General features: G+C 41.1%; 1 protein-coding gene across 1 annotated transcript in view; it reads left to right on the top strand.

The window, feature by feature from the left end:
• Positions 1-19,616, top strand: part of cadps2 (Ca++-dependent secretion activator 2) — a 216,586-nt gene that overhangs the window by 175,003 nt on the left and 21,967 nt on the right. The window contains 4 exon segments of the mRNA XM_034116812.1: positions 4,182-4,323; positions 5,797-5,916; positions 12,430-12,585; positions 13,987-14,134. Coding sequence (XP_033972703.1) covers positions 4,182-4,323; positions 5,797-5,916; positions 12,430-12,585; positions 13,987-14,134 — 566 coding nt within the window.

Raw genomic sequence — 19,616 nt, forward strand, 5'->3', positions numbered from 1 at the left:
AGAGCAGATTGTGAATCAGTGATGATCGCCAACGCCTACATGTGTTTTTTATGGACCTTTTGCTGTCATGACACGCCGTGTTACAGCGTCTTCTTCACTTTGATTGAGTTTGCACAGGTCACTTGTCGCTCCTGTGATATTTGGAATATACTTTGTGGAGAGGTGTGATTTAAAAAACAGTATCTACCAAAGTGTAAAAGACATAACAAAGAAGTTCGGGGTCATTTCTTTCAGACCACATAACACAAACACCTCAGAAAGGATTATATAGTTAAATAAACACCTCTCTTTTAACAGCTTCAACCAAAACTGTTGTCTAATAAACCACGGTAAACAATCAACTAACCTTCAGTTATTTATTTCTCTATGATACAGCACAAGAGTGGATCTGAGGTGCTTTACTGTGCAAAGAAATGACACTAAGGGAAACTAATCAGTGCACCTGTAATGACTCTTTAATAGAGAAAAGATCTTAAATTGGGAAATTGCAGCATATTTACAAGTCATCGCACATGAGCTGAAAGTATAATCAAATATATAAACAGTAAATATATACATATCAACAGGTAAAATACACAAATATACAGAATAAGTTAGAATACATTGTTATAGACCAACCTACGAATGAAAAACATATATGAATATACAAACAATATCCGAGCAATGAGGAAATAATAATAAATCAATCAATAAAGAAAAATTGAAAATAATGAATGAATGAATTTAACAAAATAAATAAATAAAAATAATTATAATAATAAAATAAATATATAGCAATAATATTAAAATGTTTGAATAATTACAAACATTACAATTAAAAATGTCCTGCTTCCACGTGATACTTAAAAATAGTTCCCCATTTACTTTGTAGACGTTAGAACAGTTTACCATTTTCTGGACACTTCCACACAACAAACAACACCCTCTTATTATTGTTTATGTGCTTTTCTGCGTCTCAAGGCCCCCACAGTGCAAGAAAACAAAACATTAACTTCTAGATTAAAGTGTGACAAACATCAGAATTGCACTTCTTCTGTGTTTCAGTTTCTTATTGTTCCTGATAAACCACGGCTCATTGTTAGATTTCATTTGACTGCCGGAGACAAATCGCCTCATTGTTTCCCCCCCACCCCCCCACCCCGCCCCCCGCCCCGCCCCTCCATCAGCGCCCCAGTCTTTGTCTCGGAGCCAGAAGAGATTTGGCGAGAAGCGAGGCGTTATTTAACATGGCTGATGCCAAAGTACCTCCAATACAGTAACAGACAGAAAGAGAGACAGACAGCCCAAGGGCACTGCTGGGAACAAAAACTTCATTATGGGAAGAACACACTCTCTGTCTGTGGCTCTTATCTTTTCTATTTCATTCCTAATTACCATCCTCTGTTAATGCCGTAATTATTCCAAGTGTCACAACATTAGTCAACTTAAATTGGAGCGTAATGAGGCAATAGACACGGAACAAGCAAAATCGTAGTTTTTACACAAAGGAGGTCTTCCCTTTTCTCGTAATTATGTCTAAAAGCGAGATCCCAATCACACACGCGGGTTTCAAAAGTGAGACGAGGTTCGGAGGATAATTAACTTTGATTTGAAAGTTGCCTTGAACCTCGCCAGGATAAAAATAATGAATAATCTTTAGACTTTTTCTAAAATGCATTTTTTTGTAATATTGTAAAACAAGAAGTGACCGCCGCTCGGCTGATCTCAGGTGACTCCACTCTTTCTTCAACAAGTGTATTATGTCTCCGTTGTTCTGTAGATTATTTAAATGCTCACTTGATTGTCAGCGTGTGAAGGCGAGGCTGCTTTGGCTCTCTGGAGGTTGGAAAAGGCTAGTGTTAATCATGGCAGAGCAGAGCGAGAGGAATTAAAACTAATGAAGTCCTGAGAGACACGCCTGCTCACTGTGTCTTTGTCTCTCCTCGCTGTGGACTCTGAGCGTCTCGGGGGATTTATCTGTCTGTCTCTGTCTGTCTTTAAACCTACAAGGGGGGGGGGGGGGGTGTACAGTATCCTGAACACCTGTGCAGTCACATGTAATCCTTGAAGTACAAATGGTACCTTCTAGGGTTCTGATGTTCAGTTAGTTCCAGCTTCAAATATCTTTAGAAAATAAGACTTAGATGAAAGTAGTCTGAGGTTACAGTCCAATGTTATTCTTTTTCTTAGGACGGTTCCTAAAAACGCATCTTTCTAGAATAACCTTTTACTAGATTTTTAAAACCCCCACTTGTTGCCATGCCGGCGTAAACGGTTGTTTTATTTGTTTTGGTTGTTTTGGTTCAACCATTTTACTCTGTAGCACTTTGAGTTTTGTTTACTCAAATGAAAAGTGCGCTTATAAATACAATTGATTATCATTATTATTATTATTAAAGCAGTTAGGGTTAGGGAAGAGCTGTATGAGTTGTGTAAATGGTTAGGAAAGGAGCTTTATTATCTCCTTTTATGTGACCCACCAGCTTCACCCTGCCAGCTTCTGTGGGCTCTACACACACACACACACACACACACACAACACACACACACACACACACACACACACACACACACACACACACACACACACATACACACACACACATACACATACACATACACATACACACACTTACTTCTGATTTTCTCCAAATTAAATGTTGTCATTTTTCTCTCTGGTGAGAAATCAGGAGCGAAAGTTCCAAACTAAATCCTTAAAAAAAATGTATTTGTACACATACACACACACACACACACACACACACACACACACACACACACACACACACACACACACACACACACACACACACACACACACACACACACACACACACACACACACACACTCCCACAAAGAACCCATCCTACAACTTACAAACATTCAGTAATTGCAGATTGAGTTTTGTTTACTCAAATGAAAAGTGCACTTATAAATAAAATGGATTATTATTATTATTAAAGCAGTGACGTTAGGGTTTGGAAAGAGCTGTATGACTTGTGTAAATGGTAAGGAAAGGAGCTTCAATGCTTCCTTTATTGTCTCCTTTAGCAAAGGAAACATTCAACGCACCATCATGTGACCGACCAATCGGCCGTTCAGGAAAACAACCGATCGTAGTGACAGCTAAACGCAGATCATGCACGTTAAGGTGCTCATTCGCTGAAACTGCAGTTATTCAACTCAAAATGTCACTCGCTGATTTCTTTCACCCGCAACCAATCACAGGAACATCTGAACTTTATCAATTGCACAATGTTTATCTTTGATTGTATTCTTCTTGTGTGAATCTGTACTGTACTCTCGCTCTTATTCTGCTGCTGAATTTCCCCACGGGCATTAATAAAGGTCCATCGTATATTTTCTTATCTTAACGTAGTTTTGAAGGCGGACATTTCCGTTAGATCTTGATTAAGCAAACAGAATAAGGGATGGAAGCTTGCTTGTTTAAAGTATGCTTTAAATTAAAGATGAAATCACTTTATTGTCACATGCACAATAGAAACCGTGTAGTTTAGGCACGTCTTATGTTCCAGGCTCCTCAAACAATGCAACGTACAATATATGTATATACAAATAAATAGTGCAAGACAATGGTGCAAAAGACGACAATGAAATATAATATGATGAGATATTGCATCATTGTCCTTTTGATAGATAGATATATATACTTTATTTAGTTGAATGCTACAGTAGATTAGCTTAGCTTAGCACAAAGACTGGAAACGGGTAAACATGGACAGCAGTTTTAATAATTGTTAAAAAACTTGATTTGATTTATTTTGAATGTGTAAAACAATAATACAAAAATGTAACATGAGAATTATTATACAATACACAATTAATCAGTGTCAAATTGATATACAAAAATATTACTGATTCTAAATGATGTATAAACAAATTATCTACTTAATTACACATCCCATTTTTTTTTTTTTTCTTAAATAAATACATTTGTTATTGAAAAACAAAAACAACAAATAAATAAACCAATAAATAAACAAACAATTAAGCAGATAAATAAACAAACAAATACATAACAGAGGTAAATGATATTCAAGAAAAGATCAAACTTCACCGTATTACTGTAGAGGAATATAAATGTGTTCTGGGGTTGAGTAATGTTGTTTCTTCTGCCTTTGTTTTCATTGAAAAGGTCTAAAAAGTTGTACCCTTGCTCACCTGGTCATCTTCTCCTCAGTTCACCTGTGCAATGGCACGTTCCACAAACACCTGCAGGACCTGTTTGTGCCGCTGGTCGTTCGATACATCGACCTGATGGAGTCGTCCATCGCTCAGTCCATCCACCGCGGCTTCGAGCAGGAGACCTGGCAGTCCGTCAAGTAAGATCATTCTTTGATGTTTGCACTCACCTCAAGGCCGTTTGAAACTCTTCAAATTAGGGAGACAAGAAAAGATCCACACAAACCCAACCGTGGTTTCTGTCAGAGCTGTCAACGCAAAGCAGATGCAGTCGCTGTTGAACCGTTGACTCTTTGTTGTGGATAAAAAGACTTTGAATGTAAGTGAATTTCACCAAACATGGACTGTTTTGCAAAGCATCGCTCAACCCATATTACCGTCCTGAAACGTCTAACATACACATTCAAAAAAATCCATTGACTTTGAGTAGAGAGAAGACGACTCATTTCCCGCGTTTAAGGAGTGGTGCAAGAATGAGTCTTAAAACCCGGAAAATAATGAGCATTTACAACTTTCTAGTTCCCTCGTCTTGAAGTCAATGTTTTCTTGATCCTTTGTGTGGTTAGAGGCCTGAAATAAGGACACATTGAGAACAGCTGTTCAGAATCAGAATACCTTTACTAGTCCCACGGAGGGGAAATGTGCGTAGTTACAGGAAAAAGAGCCACAGCTTAATGTCACATATATTAAATATGTGACATGCATTAAAAAAAAAGTACTAAGTCATGATATATGAATATATAATAAAATCATTTACAAAATACACATCCTGTAACAGTTCTAAGGATTTAGCAGCCAGGTATATATTACACAGTTATTAACGGCATTTATATATTGCACATATTGCACATAGTTAAAGGTGGGGTAGGTAAGTTTGAGAAACCAGCTCGAGTGCGCTAGAATTTGAAAATACACAGCCGGAGAAAATCTGCCACTTCCTCACAGAGCCCCTCCTCCAACACACACGAACGCGCACATGACCAATGAGGGCACGAGATAAGTTTGTGCACAGATGGAAGGCTGACAGGCAGGTAGGCCATCCAGTTATTTTAGCCGGGCCGGCTCAGATGATTGGTCGTGCTTTTTACAGTATTACAGCTTCCACAGATGACATTTTTTTATTGATTTTTTGTCAAAGCACTTCAGATATTCATTGCTATCGGGATGTTAAGAGCATTCCATGGAATATAACAAAAAGTGTATCTCGAGCCGGTTTCTCAAACTTACCTACCCCACCTTTAACAAATGTCTAAATGAGACTACAAAATGTAATCACACCAACAGATATGTAGCATAACGTTAGCTATTTCCTTTTGGCGACTGCATTAACGCTTAAAAAAATCCCCAAATGGTGTTAATACGGGAAGATTATCCTGCTGAACAAAACATGTGGAGTATCACCAATGTGTGTTTGCCCTATAACTGAATCCAATGGAACAATCCCATTGCCCCTTGTCGAGGGAGTCCTTTGCCTTGCTAACTTCCAAGTGGCTGAAATAAGATGTGACTGTTCTCCTTGTGTGTGCTGGAGGAAAGTATGACCACCTTTTCTTCACTTTCACTCTCTCTTTAATCTCTTTTTAACATTTTCCCTTCCCGCCATCCACCGGCAGGTCGCTCACTAACAATCTAGCCAGCGTCCCTCTCCCCAAAGTCCCCAGCCTCCCTCTCTCGCTGCCTCAGATGCCGAGCTTCTCTGCCCCCGCCTGGATGGGACCGCTGTGTGAGAGCACGTATGTATGAGGGGGGGGGCAAGGAGGGGGAAAGGACTCACATCCTTTCCTCAAGTAGAAGTACCAATACTCGTGTTTTAAAATACTCTGGTAGAAGTACTGACTAAACTTCTTTACTCAAGTAAAAGTAAAGAAGTATGGGCTTTGAAATGTACTTAAGTAAAAAGTACCCATAACTAGCAGCTGTTTTAAAGAGTACCTGGACTAATCTAAAGGTCTTCACAGGGTCCGAGAATCCATATGTGATTTCATAGGCGTACCAGTGTTTCTGTTAGCCCGTATTTACCAGACTCTTAACTGAAAGAAATCTGATAAAGTCCGACAAATGTATTCCTTTGTGTCCTTTTAGCTGCTGCTTCAACAATGACAATGTTTTCTTGTAATCATTCAAACTATCGGATTGATTCCCATTTAGACCAGATATCGATGATGCCAAGAGGACGCATCCTAACTTCTTCGGTTTAGTTTTCTTCCTGAACCACCCGCAGGTTACAGCTTGTACTTATCTTATGTTACACAGATTCCTCTAAAGAAATTCCTGTCAGCATCCTGTGAATATTAGCAGTAGCATGTTTAGCTTCAGCATTAGCGCTTTTCTCCGTGGTTAAAACTAAGTACTACAAAAATAATGGGGTGTCTAATTTTACCAGTGATATCCGAAACCTATGGATAAAGGCAAAATGCCAAATGAGTGGAAAGCTAACAAAATGTGCTAATGCTAAAGCTAAGCATCTGCCAATATGTACAGGATGCTAACAGGAGTTGTATTGATAGGAATCTGTGTTACAGTGAAACATAGGGTAGGTGAAACTGTTAATTGTTTTGGTTTAGGAGGACAATTACCAAATGTATTGGAATCCATCCTCTGGGCATCGATATCTCATGAAAATCCATCCATTGGAGAAAACGTTTTTATCGTTACAGCAGCTAGCATGGCTAAAGAAATGTAATTGCTTTTGCTAAGTACAGATATAGAACTGCAGGGCCAAGTCAGCACTAAGATCTGTAGTCAGACTTGAATCAGAATTAAGTTGGACAACTATTTGAAAAGGAGAACTGGATCAAGATTAGACTTTAGGGAGTTAGTGTGAAGACCTTTAGTCCTGACTGTCCTCCGTCTGTCTCTGTGTCTGTTCGTCTATCTGTTTGTCAAACACTCCACATCACTCAACAGGAATGAATACACCAAGAAACTTCTGTAGTAAAAGTCCGTTGAATCGTTCTGCCTTTCCCTCCCCCGCATGCTCAAGTTTTACCGTCGACTTCAAAACTTCTACTTGTCATCCTGTTTGGTCCCAGTCTCTGAGAGACAAAGAGCACGCAGCGTTACTCGTATCTCTCTGAGCCAAGCTCGGCGTTGAGAAACGACAAATTGTTTCTGTGACACCGTGTCTCTGCTGTCAGCGGGGGGGGGACGCCTGCATGCGATCGCTCCTCAGAGGCTCGTTGGTGGAGAGTGTGTGTTGTGACGAGTCCTTGTGCTGTGTGCATGTCACCATGTGAAGGATATCAGCGCGATAATAACTCAACACTTTCTTTTTCTAGCTTGCATGGGATGAATCTACCTGACATCTTGTAAGTCGAGACAAGTTCTGTGTGAAAAACCTTTCAGGAGTTCAATGTTTAAGATAAGATTTGGAAATGTTTGTGTTGCAGCCGCATAAAAAAACAAGGCATTGCACATACGGAGAAATGAAATAGTAGAAAATATACAAGTTGACCGTGACGATAAAAAATCTATAAACTCTGACGATAAAACACTATTGAAGAGCTTTAGACACAATATAAAGCAGGTTGTTATTTATATTAAGTGTGTTAAATTAAATATAAATGTGAAATGTACACTTCAACTTTTACATTTACAACATTTTTATACAACCTACCTATCTTACCATGAACTACCTTAAAAGATAGTTCATGAAGGTATACTTTCATTTGTCTGATCAAAACTGATGACAAAATCAATACAAACATTCAGTTTGACTCAAGCAGCATAACAATTGATCCTAGTGTAATTTTAAGTAAGTCTGTTTAGAGTTAAGAGTGTAAAATCACAATGGTACACTTCAACCAGTTCAAAGGAGACATCAAAAATATACACTCTCAAATATTTGAGTCATCTGAAAGAGATGGAAGAATTTTCATCATTTAAAAAGTGGCTCAACCACAAATTACGAGAATCCAGTATCCACATTATTAGGGCTGATTAAAGGGGTCCTATTATTCTCTTTGGGGTTGTCCCTTTCCTGTAGTGTGCTACACTCCTAACAACTCAAAAGTAATATAATACGTCATTAACACCATCAAAAATCATATGAAGGTTCAAAGGTTGTAACGTCATATACACAGAAAAACATGGGTCACCGTTTCCTCAAACAATGCAATATAAATATATACAAGACAAAAAACAGATCAAATAAACAGTTAAAAAAGTGCAAGCTCAAGAGTACTTAATCTCGTCATGGAAACATCTCTGCTTCAGCTTCTCAAATGTAATGTTCTGCCTTTCTGTGTTTCTTCATCATTGCAAACGTTGTACTGTTGGTTGGACAAAACAACACATTTAAAAACCTTGGACTCTGTGAACTCATGATGAACATGGAGTACTCTTTCAAAGATCATTAGGCGCTTACACACCGGAGTACTTTTCCCAGGAATAGTTCCGATAGTTCCTGGGATTTTGCGTTCACACCAAAAAGATCTGGAACTAGAACTTTTTTTTGCGAACCTTTTCACCCCTTTTTAGTCCCTGCTAGAGAGGTGGTACTTTCCTGGGGAGGAAAAGGTTCCAATTTTTGATTGGCTGGGCGAATTGCAAACCACGCCCCGTAAAACTCGGAAAGCCACCATTTTATTTGCTCTTATTAGCATTATTAGCATTAGCCCAGCGCAAATGTGTTGCCATAATGTGTTGCCAATAATGCTAATGTTTTGCCATAAGTTATTCTCTCCGTTGGTGCGCGGGGCTAATGCTAATGCTAATGCCACAAATACAATGGCGGCTTCACAAACCTTTTCAGAGTTTTACGGGGCGTGGTTTGCAATTCGCCCAGCCAATAGAAATTGGTACTTTTTTGGTACTTTTTTGGTACCACCTCTCTAGCAGGCACTAAAAATGGGGGTAAAAGTTCCCGGCACTAAGTACTCTTTTTGGTGTGAACGCAACATCAGGGGTACTAACGGAACTAAACGGGAAAAGTACGCGGAAAAGTACTCCGGTGTGAACGTGCCTAATGCCTCACTTCTACTGATTCAGCTGGACATTATCCGCAGAGTAGGAAGGACTCTTATCTGACAGACGTCACCTACTAAATCCAAATAGTTACGTCTGCACGGACAATATTGAAAGTGTATTGGCTATTTTATAATTGCCAGATTGTGCAGGAAGTGCAGTCTTGCACACTTTACAATTTTCTTTGACAAATCATTGGTCTGCAGTTCTAAACAATATCTAAGAAACAAATGCTTTATTTATCAAATTCACAAAAGAAAACAAATTGTGTTTTGTCCAAGGATTCAATCAATGCAACATACAATATAGTTAACATATGAGAAAGAATTAAAAGGTGCAGAAATAAATACTGTAGTAATATCTTTGCGTTGTTCAATTGGCTCAAATCATTTTGAACCAGGTACCGTCCACAAATGTTGCTAATGGAAAACCAAAAAGAGAGTGGAGTCGAGCATCGAGCAGTGGAAATGTGGAATAAATTATGAATGTTATGAACCCATCAATGTTAGTTTCTTAGCTTCAGCTGTGAGAGATCAGAGGTTGTCGAAACAGTTCTGCATGTTTCAATGTGTCTGTCAGTCTGCAGCAGAACTGGCCGCGTTGGTGGCGTTTCTTAAAAAGGCTCCTCTCCCACAACACAGACCACACTGTTCCTCTACCTCCTCGATGCACTGAAAAAAGAGAAAAAACCTGGCACTTCATTAGCGAGCACAGACGGGCGAGTGGGATCGTCCCGTCCCCGGGGAGAGAGGAAGAAGAAGAGCGCCACTAATTAGACATGAGGGGGAGAGACACAGAGCTTTAATTGCACCTCAAACTCAGCCCAAAGCGTTTATTCCTGTGCGCCACTTGTTAAGGTAACAGTCTTTTAAAGGCGAAGTGAGAAAAGTGAGGGAGTGAGTGGTGCTTGGTTTAACCCCCCCACCCTCCTCCATCCTCCATCCTCTGTCACTGTAGCCGCTGTACACTTGGATGTCGTTGCCATGTGTTGCTTTGTAACCTGTGTTGCTTTGGAGAAGGAGGGAGACGTCCATCTGTCTCTGAGAACACAGAACCTGTCGGTGACCTGAAGTCCTCTTTGTTCCTCTCAGGCTGACAGGAGAGATGTTTCAGGCCACCGTGGTTGTGCAAAATACCAGCGAAGATACAATCATGACAGTGCATTCAAATGTTTATGCACATTAAACACAAATCCAAAGTAATTTGCTGTAGAGAAAAGCTGCGACAATCTCTGATGCACTCTCTGAGAACACAGCTCACTGAACCTGTTGGTGACCTCTTTGTTCCTCTCAGGATAACATAAGATACGATGAGATACGATACGATAAGAAGTACTTTATTGATGCCAATTTGGGAAATGTTTGCGTTGCAGCAGCACAAAAAGACATGGCATTATACATAAGAGAAATTAAAAGACTAGAAATAAACAATCCAAAATGTAATCATCTCAAATAGAAATAAAATAGCATTAAAAAAGTAGAAAATATACATGTGGAAATACACATTTACAGTAACAACATATAAAGCAGGATATTATATATACATTAATAGGATAACAGGAAAGATGTTTCAGGCCACCGTGGTTGAACAAAATATCAGCGAAGATACAATCATGCTTTTACATGTGTATGCACGTTAAATACAAATCAGAAAATGTTCCTCGAATGTAACTTGCTGTAGAGAAAAGCTGTGACATTTGGTCTACACATCGAGTGATGGGAAAACATTTTGGCAAGAGAGTTAACATTTTTCATTTTTAATCCAAAAGTCACCCTGTCAAATACAAATATTTCCTGATTTTCTCTGTTTTATATCATACAGAAGGGAATGTTTTGGGGTTTTGGACAAGTCATGTAAAGACATCGCCTTGGACCATGAGAAACTAGGAAGGACATTTTTCTAACTTTATGGACCAAACTGGTTAATCCATAATGGAAATAATTGTTAATTGTTGCCATTTGTAGAGTAATAATCCACTACAGTTCACACATTGAATCTGGCAGTGGCTCAGTCAGTCGGGGCTTGGACTGGGAGCTTTAGGGTCGCCGGTTCAAGTCCCCGACCAGACCTAAAATATGGAGTGTGGACTGCTACTTGGAGAGGTCCCAGTTCACCTCCTGCCCTGCCGTGGTGCCCTTGAGCAAGGCACCGGACACCCCCTTTCCCCTCACTCCCATTGCTCCCCGGGCGCTGTACAATAGCTGCCCACTGCTCCTGGTACTAGACTCCTGGTACTAGACTCCTAGTACTAGACTCCTGGTACTAGACTCCTGGTGCTAGACTCCTAGTACTAGACTCCTAGTACTAGACTCCTGGTACTAGACTCCTGGTACTAGACTCCTAGTACTAGACTCCTGGTACTAGACTCCTAGTACTAGACTCCTAGTACTAGACTCCTGGTACTAGACTCCTAGTACTAGACTCCTGGTACTAGACTCCTAGTACTAGACTCCTAGTGCTAGACTCCTAGTACTAGACTCCTGGTACTAGACTCCTAGTACTAGACTCCTAGTACTAGACTCCTGGTACTAGACTCCTGGTACTAGACTCCTGGTACTAGACTCCTAGTACTAGACTCCTAGTGCTAGACTCCTAGTACTAGACTCCTGGTACTAGACTCCTAGTACTAGACTCCTGGTACTAGACTCCTAGTACTAGACTCCTAGTGCTAGACTCCTAGTACTAGACTCCTGGTACTAGACTCCTAGTACTAGACTCCTGGTACTAGACTCCTGGTACTAGACTCCTGGTACTAGACTCCTAGTACTAGACTCCTGGTACTAGACTCCTGGTACTAGACTCCTGGTACTAGACTCCTGGTACTAGACTCCTAGTACTAGACTCCTAGTGCTAGACTCCTAGTACTAGACTCCTAGTACTAGACTCCTAGTGCTAGACTCCTGGTACTAGACTCCTGGTACTAGACTCCTGGTACTAGACTCCTAGTACTAGACTCCTGGTACTAGACTCCTGGTACTAGACTCCTGGTACTAGACTCCTGGTACTAGGATGGGTTAAAAGCAGAGAACACATGTCACTGTGTGCTGTGTGCTCTGCATGCGAGACCATTAAAGAGGGGTTCATCCCTCCATATTCTATTCTATTGTTACAGTAAAAGTGGCACAGCAGGTAGAAAAGGCATGCAAATAAGCATACTGATATATACAAGAAAAGCACACATCAGTAGATATGTACACATCCATGGTTACAAGTGATGATCAGCAACTTCAGAACTTAGACGTTTGTGTTTTATTTATGTTAATAACCCCCCCCCCCTACAGTAACGGCTCGGCCACCTCGGAGGATTTGTTCTGGAAGCTGGACGCTCTGCAGTCGTTCGTGCTCGACCTCCATTGGCCGGAGCCGGAGTTCGCCAAACATCTGGAGCAGAGGCTGAAGCTGATGGCCAGCGACATGATGGAGGCCTGCGTCAAGAGGTCAGACTGAGGGCTCTTACACCTCTACCAACGCTGAAGTGTACTAAAGATAGTACACAACAATAATAATAATAATACATTTAATTTCAAAGTGATTTTTCAGGTGCTCAAAGACGCTTTACAGTGGTGATAAAACGAGATGAAATAGAATAAAACATGTTAAAACAGCAACACAACATAATTCACAAATTAAAAGCCAGTCTGAAGAGGTGTGTTTTGGTCAGTGTTTTGAAAGTGGGGGGGTCGGTGCAGTCTCTGATGTGTCGTGGAAGGGAGTTCCAGAGGGTGGGGGCAGCGATGGAGAAGGCTCTGTCCCCCCAGGTTCGGAGCTTGGTTCGTGTGGGGATAGAGAGGAGGTTCGCTTCTGATGAACGAAGGCTGCGGGAAGGGGTGTAGTGGTGGATCAGGTTGGTGAGGTAGGGGGGGGGGTGTAGTGGTGGATCAGGTCGGTGAGGTAGGGGGGGGTGTAGTGGTGGATCAGGTCGGTGAGGTAGGGGGGGGTGTAGTGGTGGATCAGGTCGGTGAGGTAGGGGGGGGTGTAGTGGTGGATCAGGTCGGTGAGGTAGGGGGGGGGTGTAGTGGTGGATCAGGTCGGTGAGGTAGGGGGGGGGGGTAGTGGTGGATCAGGTCGGTGAGGGAGGGGGGGGTGTAGTGGTGGATCAGGTCGGTGAGGTAGGGGGGGGGTGTAGTGGTGGATCAGGTCGGTGAGGTAGGGGGGTGTAGTGGTGGATCAGGTCGGTGAGGTAGGGGGGGGCTATTGAGAACTTTATTGTGTTAGCAGAAGGATTTTGAAGAGTATTCGTTGACGGACAGGGAGCCAGTGCAGGTTTTGAAGGACGGGGGTGATGTGGTCTCTGGAGCGGGTGTGGATGAGGAGGCACCTTTTAAATACACATACATGTCTCTTTAGTCGTTAGCGTCTGAGTTTATGACCTCAACAAGCTCAGGTGCAAATCTAGGAAAGTAGTTTCTAACCTTTATTGTCTTCCTATGAAGTGTTAATGATGATGGAAAGCACTTTGAATGTGCTATATAAATTAACGTACCTTACCGAAAGAAACTCATCAATCTCTGAACCATAACCTGCTTTTGTGATGCTTGTCTATGAGTTCTTGAATCAATTCCTAACACTGCAATATTTTTTTTTATGTAGATGTGTAGTAACCGAACAGACTCTCACAAAATGGGTGAGAGTTTAATCAAAATAATTGTAGAATTCTAACATAAAACACACAATATTTAATCTCTCTAAAAAACAAAAGGTGAGTTTTTATTTGAGATTTGAATATAGAGAGTCATGTTTTGGGAGGGACAACACAGTTACCAGGAAATACATGAAGTTGTAGCCATTTGTGAGCAACAACAACAACAACAAACCCTTCTTGTTGTTTTCCCCCACAGAACAAAATCTGCGTTTGATGCCAAAATGCAGAAGGCGTGTAAGTCGACGGACTTCAGGGTGCCGCTGTCCGTCTGCACGATGTTCAACGTGCTGATGGACGCCAAGAAGCAGTGCTCCAAACTCTGCGTGCTGGACACCGGCCAGGAGGTGAGAGGAGGGCACATGGAGGAGACAAGTACGCTTCAGGGTGTGATTACTTTATGTTGCAGTTTGACTTCTAGCTAAAGCTTTTAAAGAAGAAAAGACATCTCCATCTGGGAACTTCAAAATCATGTCCTATTGATCTGTCCCTGCAGGGTCTGCTTCTTGTTGGTGGGACAAACGAGTGTTCGCTGAATATCAGAATACATCCCTTAAAGGTCACCTATCATGCAAAATCCACTTCTTCATCAACATGTGTCCCCTCTTCTTCATGTCTCTTCTACATCAACATGTGTCCCCTCTTCTTCATGTCTCTTCTACATCAACATGTGTCCCCTCTTCTTCATGTCTCTTCTACATCAACATGTGTCCCCCTTCTTCATGTCTCCTCTACATCAACATGAGTCCCCTGCTTCTTCATGTCTCTTCTACATCAACATGTGTCCCCTCTTCTTCATGTCTCTTCTACATCAACATGTGTCCCCTCTTCTTCATGTCTCTTCTTCATCAACATGAGTCCCCTCTTCTTCATGTCTCTTCTACATCAACATGTGTCCCCTCTTCTTCATGTCTCTTCTACATCAACATGTGTCCCCTCTTCTTCATGTCTCTTCTACATCAACATGTGTCCCCTCTTCTTCATGTCTCTTCTACATCAACATGTGTCCCCTCTTCTTCATGTCTCTTCTACATCAACATGTGTCCCCTCTTCTTCATGTCTCTTCTACATCAACATGTGTCCCCTCTTCTTCATGTCTCTTCTACATCAACATGTGTCCCCTCTTCATGTCTCTTCTACATCAACATGTGTCCCCTCTTCTTCATGTCTCTTCTACATCAACATGTGTCCCCTCTTCATGTCTCTTCTACATCAACATGTGTCCCCTCTTCTCCATGTCTCTTCTCCATCAACATGTGTCCCCTCTTCTTCATGTCTCTTCTACATCAACCCGTGTCCCCTCTTCTTCATGTCTCTTCTACATCAACATGGGTCCCCTCTTCTTCATGTCTCTTCTTCATCAACATGTGTCCCCTCTTCTTCATGTCTCTTCTACATCAACATGTGTCCCCTCTTCTTCATGTCTCTTCTACATCAACATGTGTCCCCTCTTCTTCATGTCTCTTCTACATCAACATGTGTCCCCTCTTCTTCACGTCTCTTCTTCATCAACATGTGTCCCCTCTTCTTCATGTCTCTTCTTCATCAACATGTGTCCCCTCTGTGTCAAGAGACTCAGAAAGTTTCAGGAACAAAGATTCTCTCTCTTTTTGTCCTGATCCATTTTTATAAAAACCTGTCTGAAAATGAGCTGATCAGATTTTGGCCACTTTATGATGTCATAACGATGTTTTGTCTTGTGTAACCATTAGCCAATCAGCAACCAAGGTAACCCCCCCCCCCCCCCCCTTATCACCTGAATCTCCTCCTAGAGCACCATTGAGTTCTTTGTAACCAAATCTCTCTCAGAGGGGCGTGGGGAGGGGCTCCTTATTTTCATCTAAAGTAACAGACAGAGAATCAGCACTTTGGAAACAGGGCTGAAACAGAGGGGATTATGGGATGCTGCAATGATCTGTTATACAAAAATACAAACGTCATAGCATAAAAATTATAAAAACATTATACAACAACATGTGATAACAAATCATCAGTGTCTCCCTTATCTTCAGTGAGCAGGTGGAGTGAAGCTGTCCGATCAGCCTATAAAATAAATAATGGATGAAAATCCAAAAGTCACCCTGTCATAAAAAACTAGTTCCTGGTTTTCTCTATTGTATATCATACAGAAGGGAATATGTGTTGGTTTTGGACTGATACAAGACATGTAAAGACATCGCCTTGGACCATGAGAAACTAGGAAGGACATGTTTCACAATGTTCTGACTTTATGGACCAAACTGTTAATCCATAATGGAAATAATTGTTAATTGTTGCCATTTGTAGAGTAATAACCACTACAGTTCAAACATGTTGAGTTAAATGACAGCTTGGTGACCTGAATGTGATATGTATCTGCTAGAAATTGTTTTTTATTAACCATTTAGTCAGAAATAAACCCTCGAAAGCAAAACATTAAAGGTCACCTGTCATGCTATTTGTAGGCAATAGCATCGGTCTCAGATATATACAAATATATAAAAAACATGTCTATGAAGTGTTTTGCTCAAAATACCAAACAGATCACCCATTCTAGCCATGCCTCATATCCCTCTATTTCACTTCCTGTTTCAAAAGTGCTGATTTGGGGTATAAAGCTTTAAAAAAAAAAAAGGAAATTGATAAAAATAAAAAAGTAGGGGTCTGAGCTCATGTGGGACCCGGCAGCTACTGTCTAAACTAAATACTGCCGTGATGAAACGCCATATCATGGATTATCAAGGATTGTTTCTAAAACAGTATGGAGCTCAAAGGCTTTCTCTCTTGCCGGTTATACCACAAGGTGAGTTCCTTTTTATTTCCTGCTTCTTCACACACATGCTCTCCAGTACAGGTTAGCTCTGAGTGTTAGCGATGCTAATGTAAACACCGACCATATTACGTCCAAAACAGTCGGGCATTGTTTCTGATAGCAACTTTCTGATAGGGCCGTGGGTCCACATTTCAGATATTACGTCATATCGGACGCAAATCTGGATCAGCTCCGTTGTAGCCCCGGAAAAAAGAGAGAGGGTTTTATTTTCTGACGCTGCGTGAGTTCCCTGACACACCGGGGACACATCTTTATGTATAAAAGTGCATTTTGCATGATAGGTCCCCTTTAAAGAACATATAATGAAAATGATAGTTACATTTAATTATAGAAGTCATAAAATGAGAAGAAGTTATAATCCTACCCACAGAAGAAAGAAGGTTATGCATGGTTTGGAGAATCACCAGCAGTAAATAAACTAGTTTAGGGTAAGAAGTGTTTGTAGTCAACAGGTCCGTATTAAAGTTTCAGAATCAGACATCCTTTATTAGATCAGCCCCTATAAACGGGATGATCCCCCCCGTCACCAGCGGACAGTCGCTGTGTTTGTGTTCTCTGCTCGAGCTGATAAATGGATGACCGTGAAAAGTGTGTGTGTGTGTGTGTGTGTGTGTGTGTGTGTGTGTGTGTGTGTGTGTGTGTGTGTGTGTGTGTGTGTGTGTGGTGTGTGTGTTGTGTGTGTGTGGTGTGTGTGTGTGTGTGTGTGTGTGTGTGTGTGTGTGTGTGTGTGGTGTGTAGTGTGTGTGTGTGGTGTGTGTGTGTGTGTTGTGTGTGTGTGTGTGTGTGTGTGTGTGTGTGTGTGTGTGTGTGTGTGTTGTGTGTGTGTGTGTGTGTGTGAGTGTGTGTGTGTGTGTGTGTGTGTGTGTGTCCTTGGCGTCTCTGAGAGTGAAACCCTTGGCCGCAGACGGTCCTGACAGAGATCTAAGCTCGCTGCTCTCTTGACCTTCAGCTTCTTTCTTCACCAGCCTCCAACATGCCAGCGCCACTCAGAGAACACCTCCATCCGTCCATTTAATCCTTCTCACACACTCAATACCTGCCTGCAGAAGGATACTCCAGCTCTATACACACACAAAGCATCCACACACACACACACACACACTGGTTCGAGTGTTAGACTAGACAGAATCAGACAAAAATGAAATACATAATAAAGTCGTACATTAAAGAAGAGACACTACATACTGATATACACCTGAACATCAGCAGGAGAGGACTCTTTAAAGTAGAGACACTACATACTGATATACACCTGAACATCAGCAGGAGAGGACTCTTTAAAGTAGAGACACTACATACTGATATACACCTGAACATCAGCAGGAGAGGACTCTTTAAAGTAGAGACACTACATACTGATATACACCTGAACATCAGCAGGAGAGGACTCTTTAAAGTAGAGACACTACATACTGATATACACCTGAACATCAGCAGGAGAGGACTCTTTAAAGTAGAGACACTACATACTGATATACACCTGAACATCAGCAGGAGAGGACTCTTTAAAGTAGAGACACTACATACTGATATACACCTGAACATCAGCAGGAGAGGACTCTTTAAAGTAGAGACACTACATACTGATATACACCTGAACATCAGCAGGAGAGGACTCTTTAAAGTAGAGACACTACATACTGATATACACCTGAACATCAGCAGGAGAGGACTCTTTAAAGTAGAGACACTACATACTGATATACACCTGAACATCAGCAGGAGAGGACTCTTTAAAGTAGAGACACTACATACTGATATACACCTGAACATCAGCAGGAGAGGACTCTTTAAAGTAGAGACACTACATACTGATATACACCTGAACATCAGCAGGAGAGGACTCTTTAAAGTAGAGACACTACATACTGATATACACCTGAACATCAGCAGGAGAGGACTCTTTAAAGTAGAGACACTACATACTGATATACACCTGAACATCAGCAGGAGAGGACTCTTTAAAGTAGAGACACTAAATACTGATATACACCTGAACATCAGCAGGAGAGGACTCTTTAAAGTAGAGACACTACATACTGATATACACCTGAACATCAGCAGGAGAGGACTCTTTAAAGTAGAGACACTACATACTGATATACACCTGAACATCAGCAGGAGAGGACTCTTTAAAGAGATCAGATATTTACATTGAACAAATAATTGAGTGATGGTAAAGAACCAAGTAACGAGAGTAAAGATTTAAAATCCAGAATCAACAAGCTGAGCGTTTTGTAAGGGACACATTGTGTGGAGTACAAACTGATTTCATGAATTCCCTCTGAGTTTCCAAACACAACACGCCTCCGTTTGACCTTGTTGTCGCAGTAAATGTTTGATTCAGTTCGTCAGGCTGAACTCTGAGAGAATAACCTTGAGGATTAAATGTTCTCAGGAGTTCTCAAAAGGCAAAACAAGCTTTTACAACCCGTCTGCTTTCTGCTCGTTTCACAGCCAACAATCAGAGATACGTTAGGAGTCTCACTTATAATTGATTTTATAACTCAAATCTGACAATTACTCATTCTTGTTCAATGTGATATTAAAATGGGTCTTGAATTTTTTATTTAAAGGTTAAAACTATGATGGAAATGGAAAGGAGTTGTAACTCCATCTCATAGTTCTGTGGGCAAAGCTCTCAAGTTTTATTTCCTTATGTTCTCCTTAATATTCTAATTCAAAGTTTAGATGTTTTTAAATGTCCCTGATGTGTTGTTAAATAACGGTTTTCCTCCTTTTTTCCTCCTCGTCCCTCATGTCCATCCTCGTCATTGTTTGAATCCCAGATTGACAAACAATGGGTAAGTCCGTCCATCACCTCAAAATGTCTTTCCTGTCACACTTCTCCACATGAGCTCCACCTGGCCTTGTTTTCTTATCTTACCACATGTCAATAAACACATCCCAACTCATCAATCAAACTGAATATCACAAAGACTTTCATTTTAGATGTTTTAATCTCAAAATGGAGACTTCGCAAAGGCAGTGGGTCAACTGGTGGTCCTGGAGAGATT

Source organism: Trematomus bernacchii, unplaced genomic scaffold, assembly GCF_902827165.1.
Source record: "Trematomus bernacchii unplaced genomic scaffold, fTreBer1.1, whole genome shotgun sequence".
In the NCBI taxonomy this organism is placed as follows: Eukaryota; Metazoa; Chordata; class Actinopteri; order Perciformes; family Nototheniidae; genus Trematomus; species Trematomus bernacchii.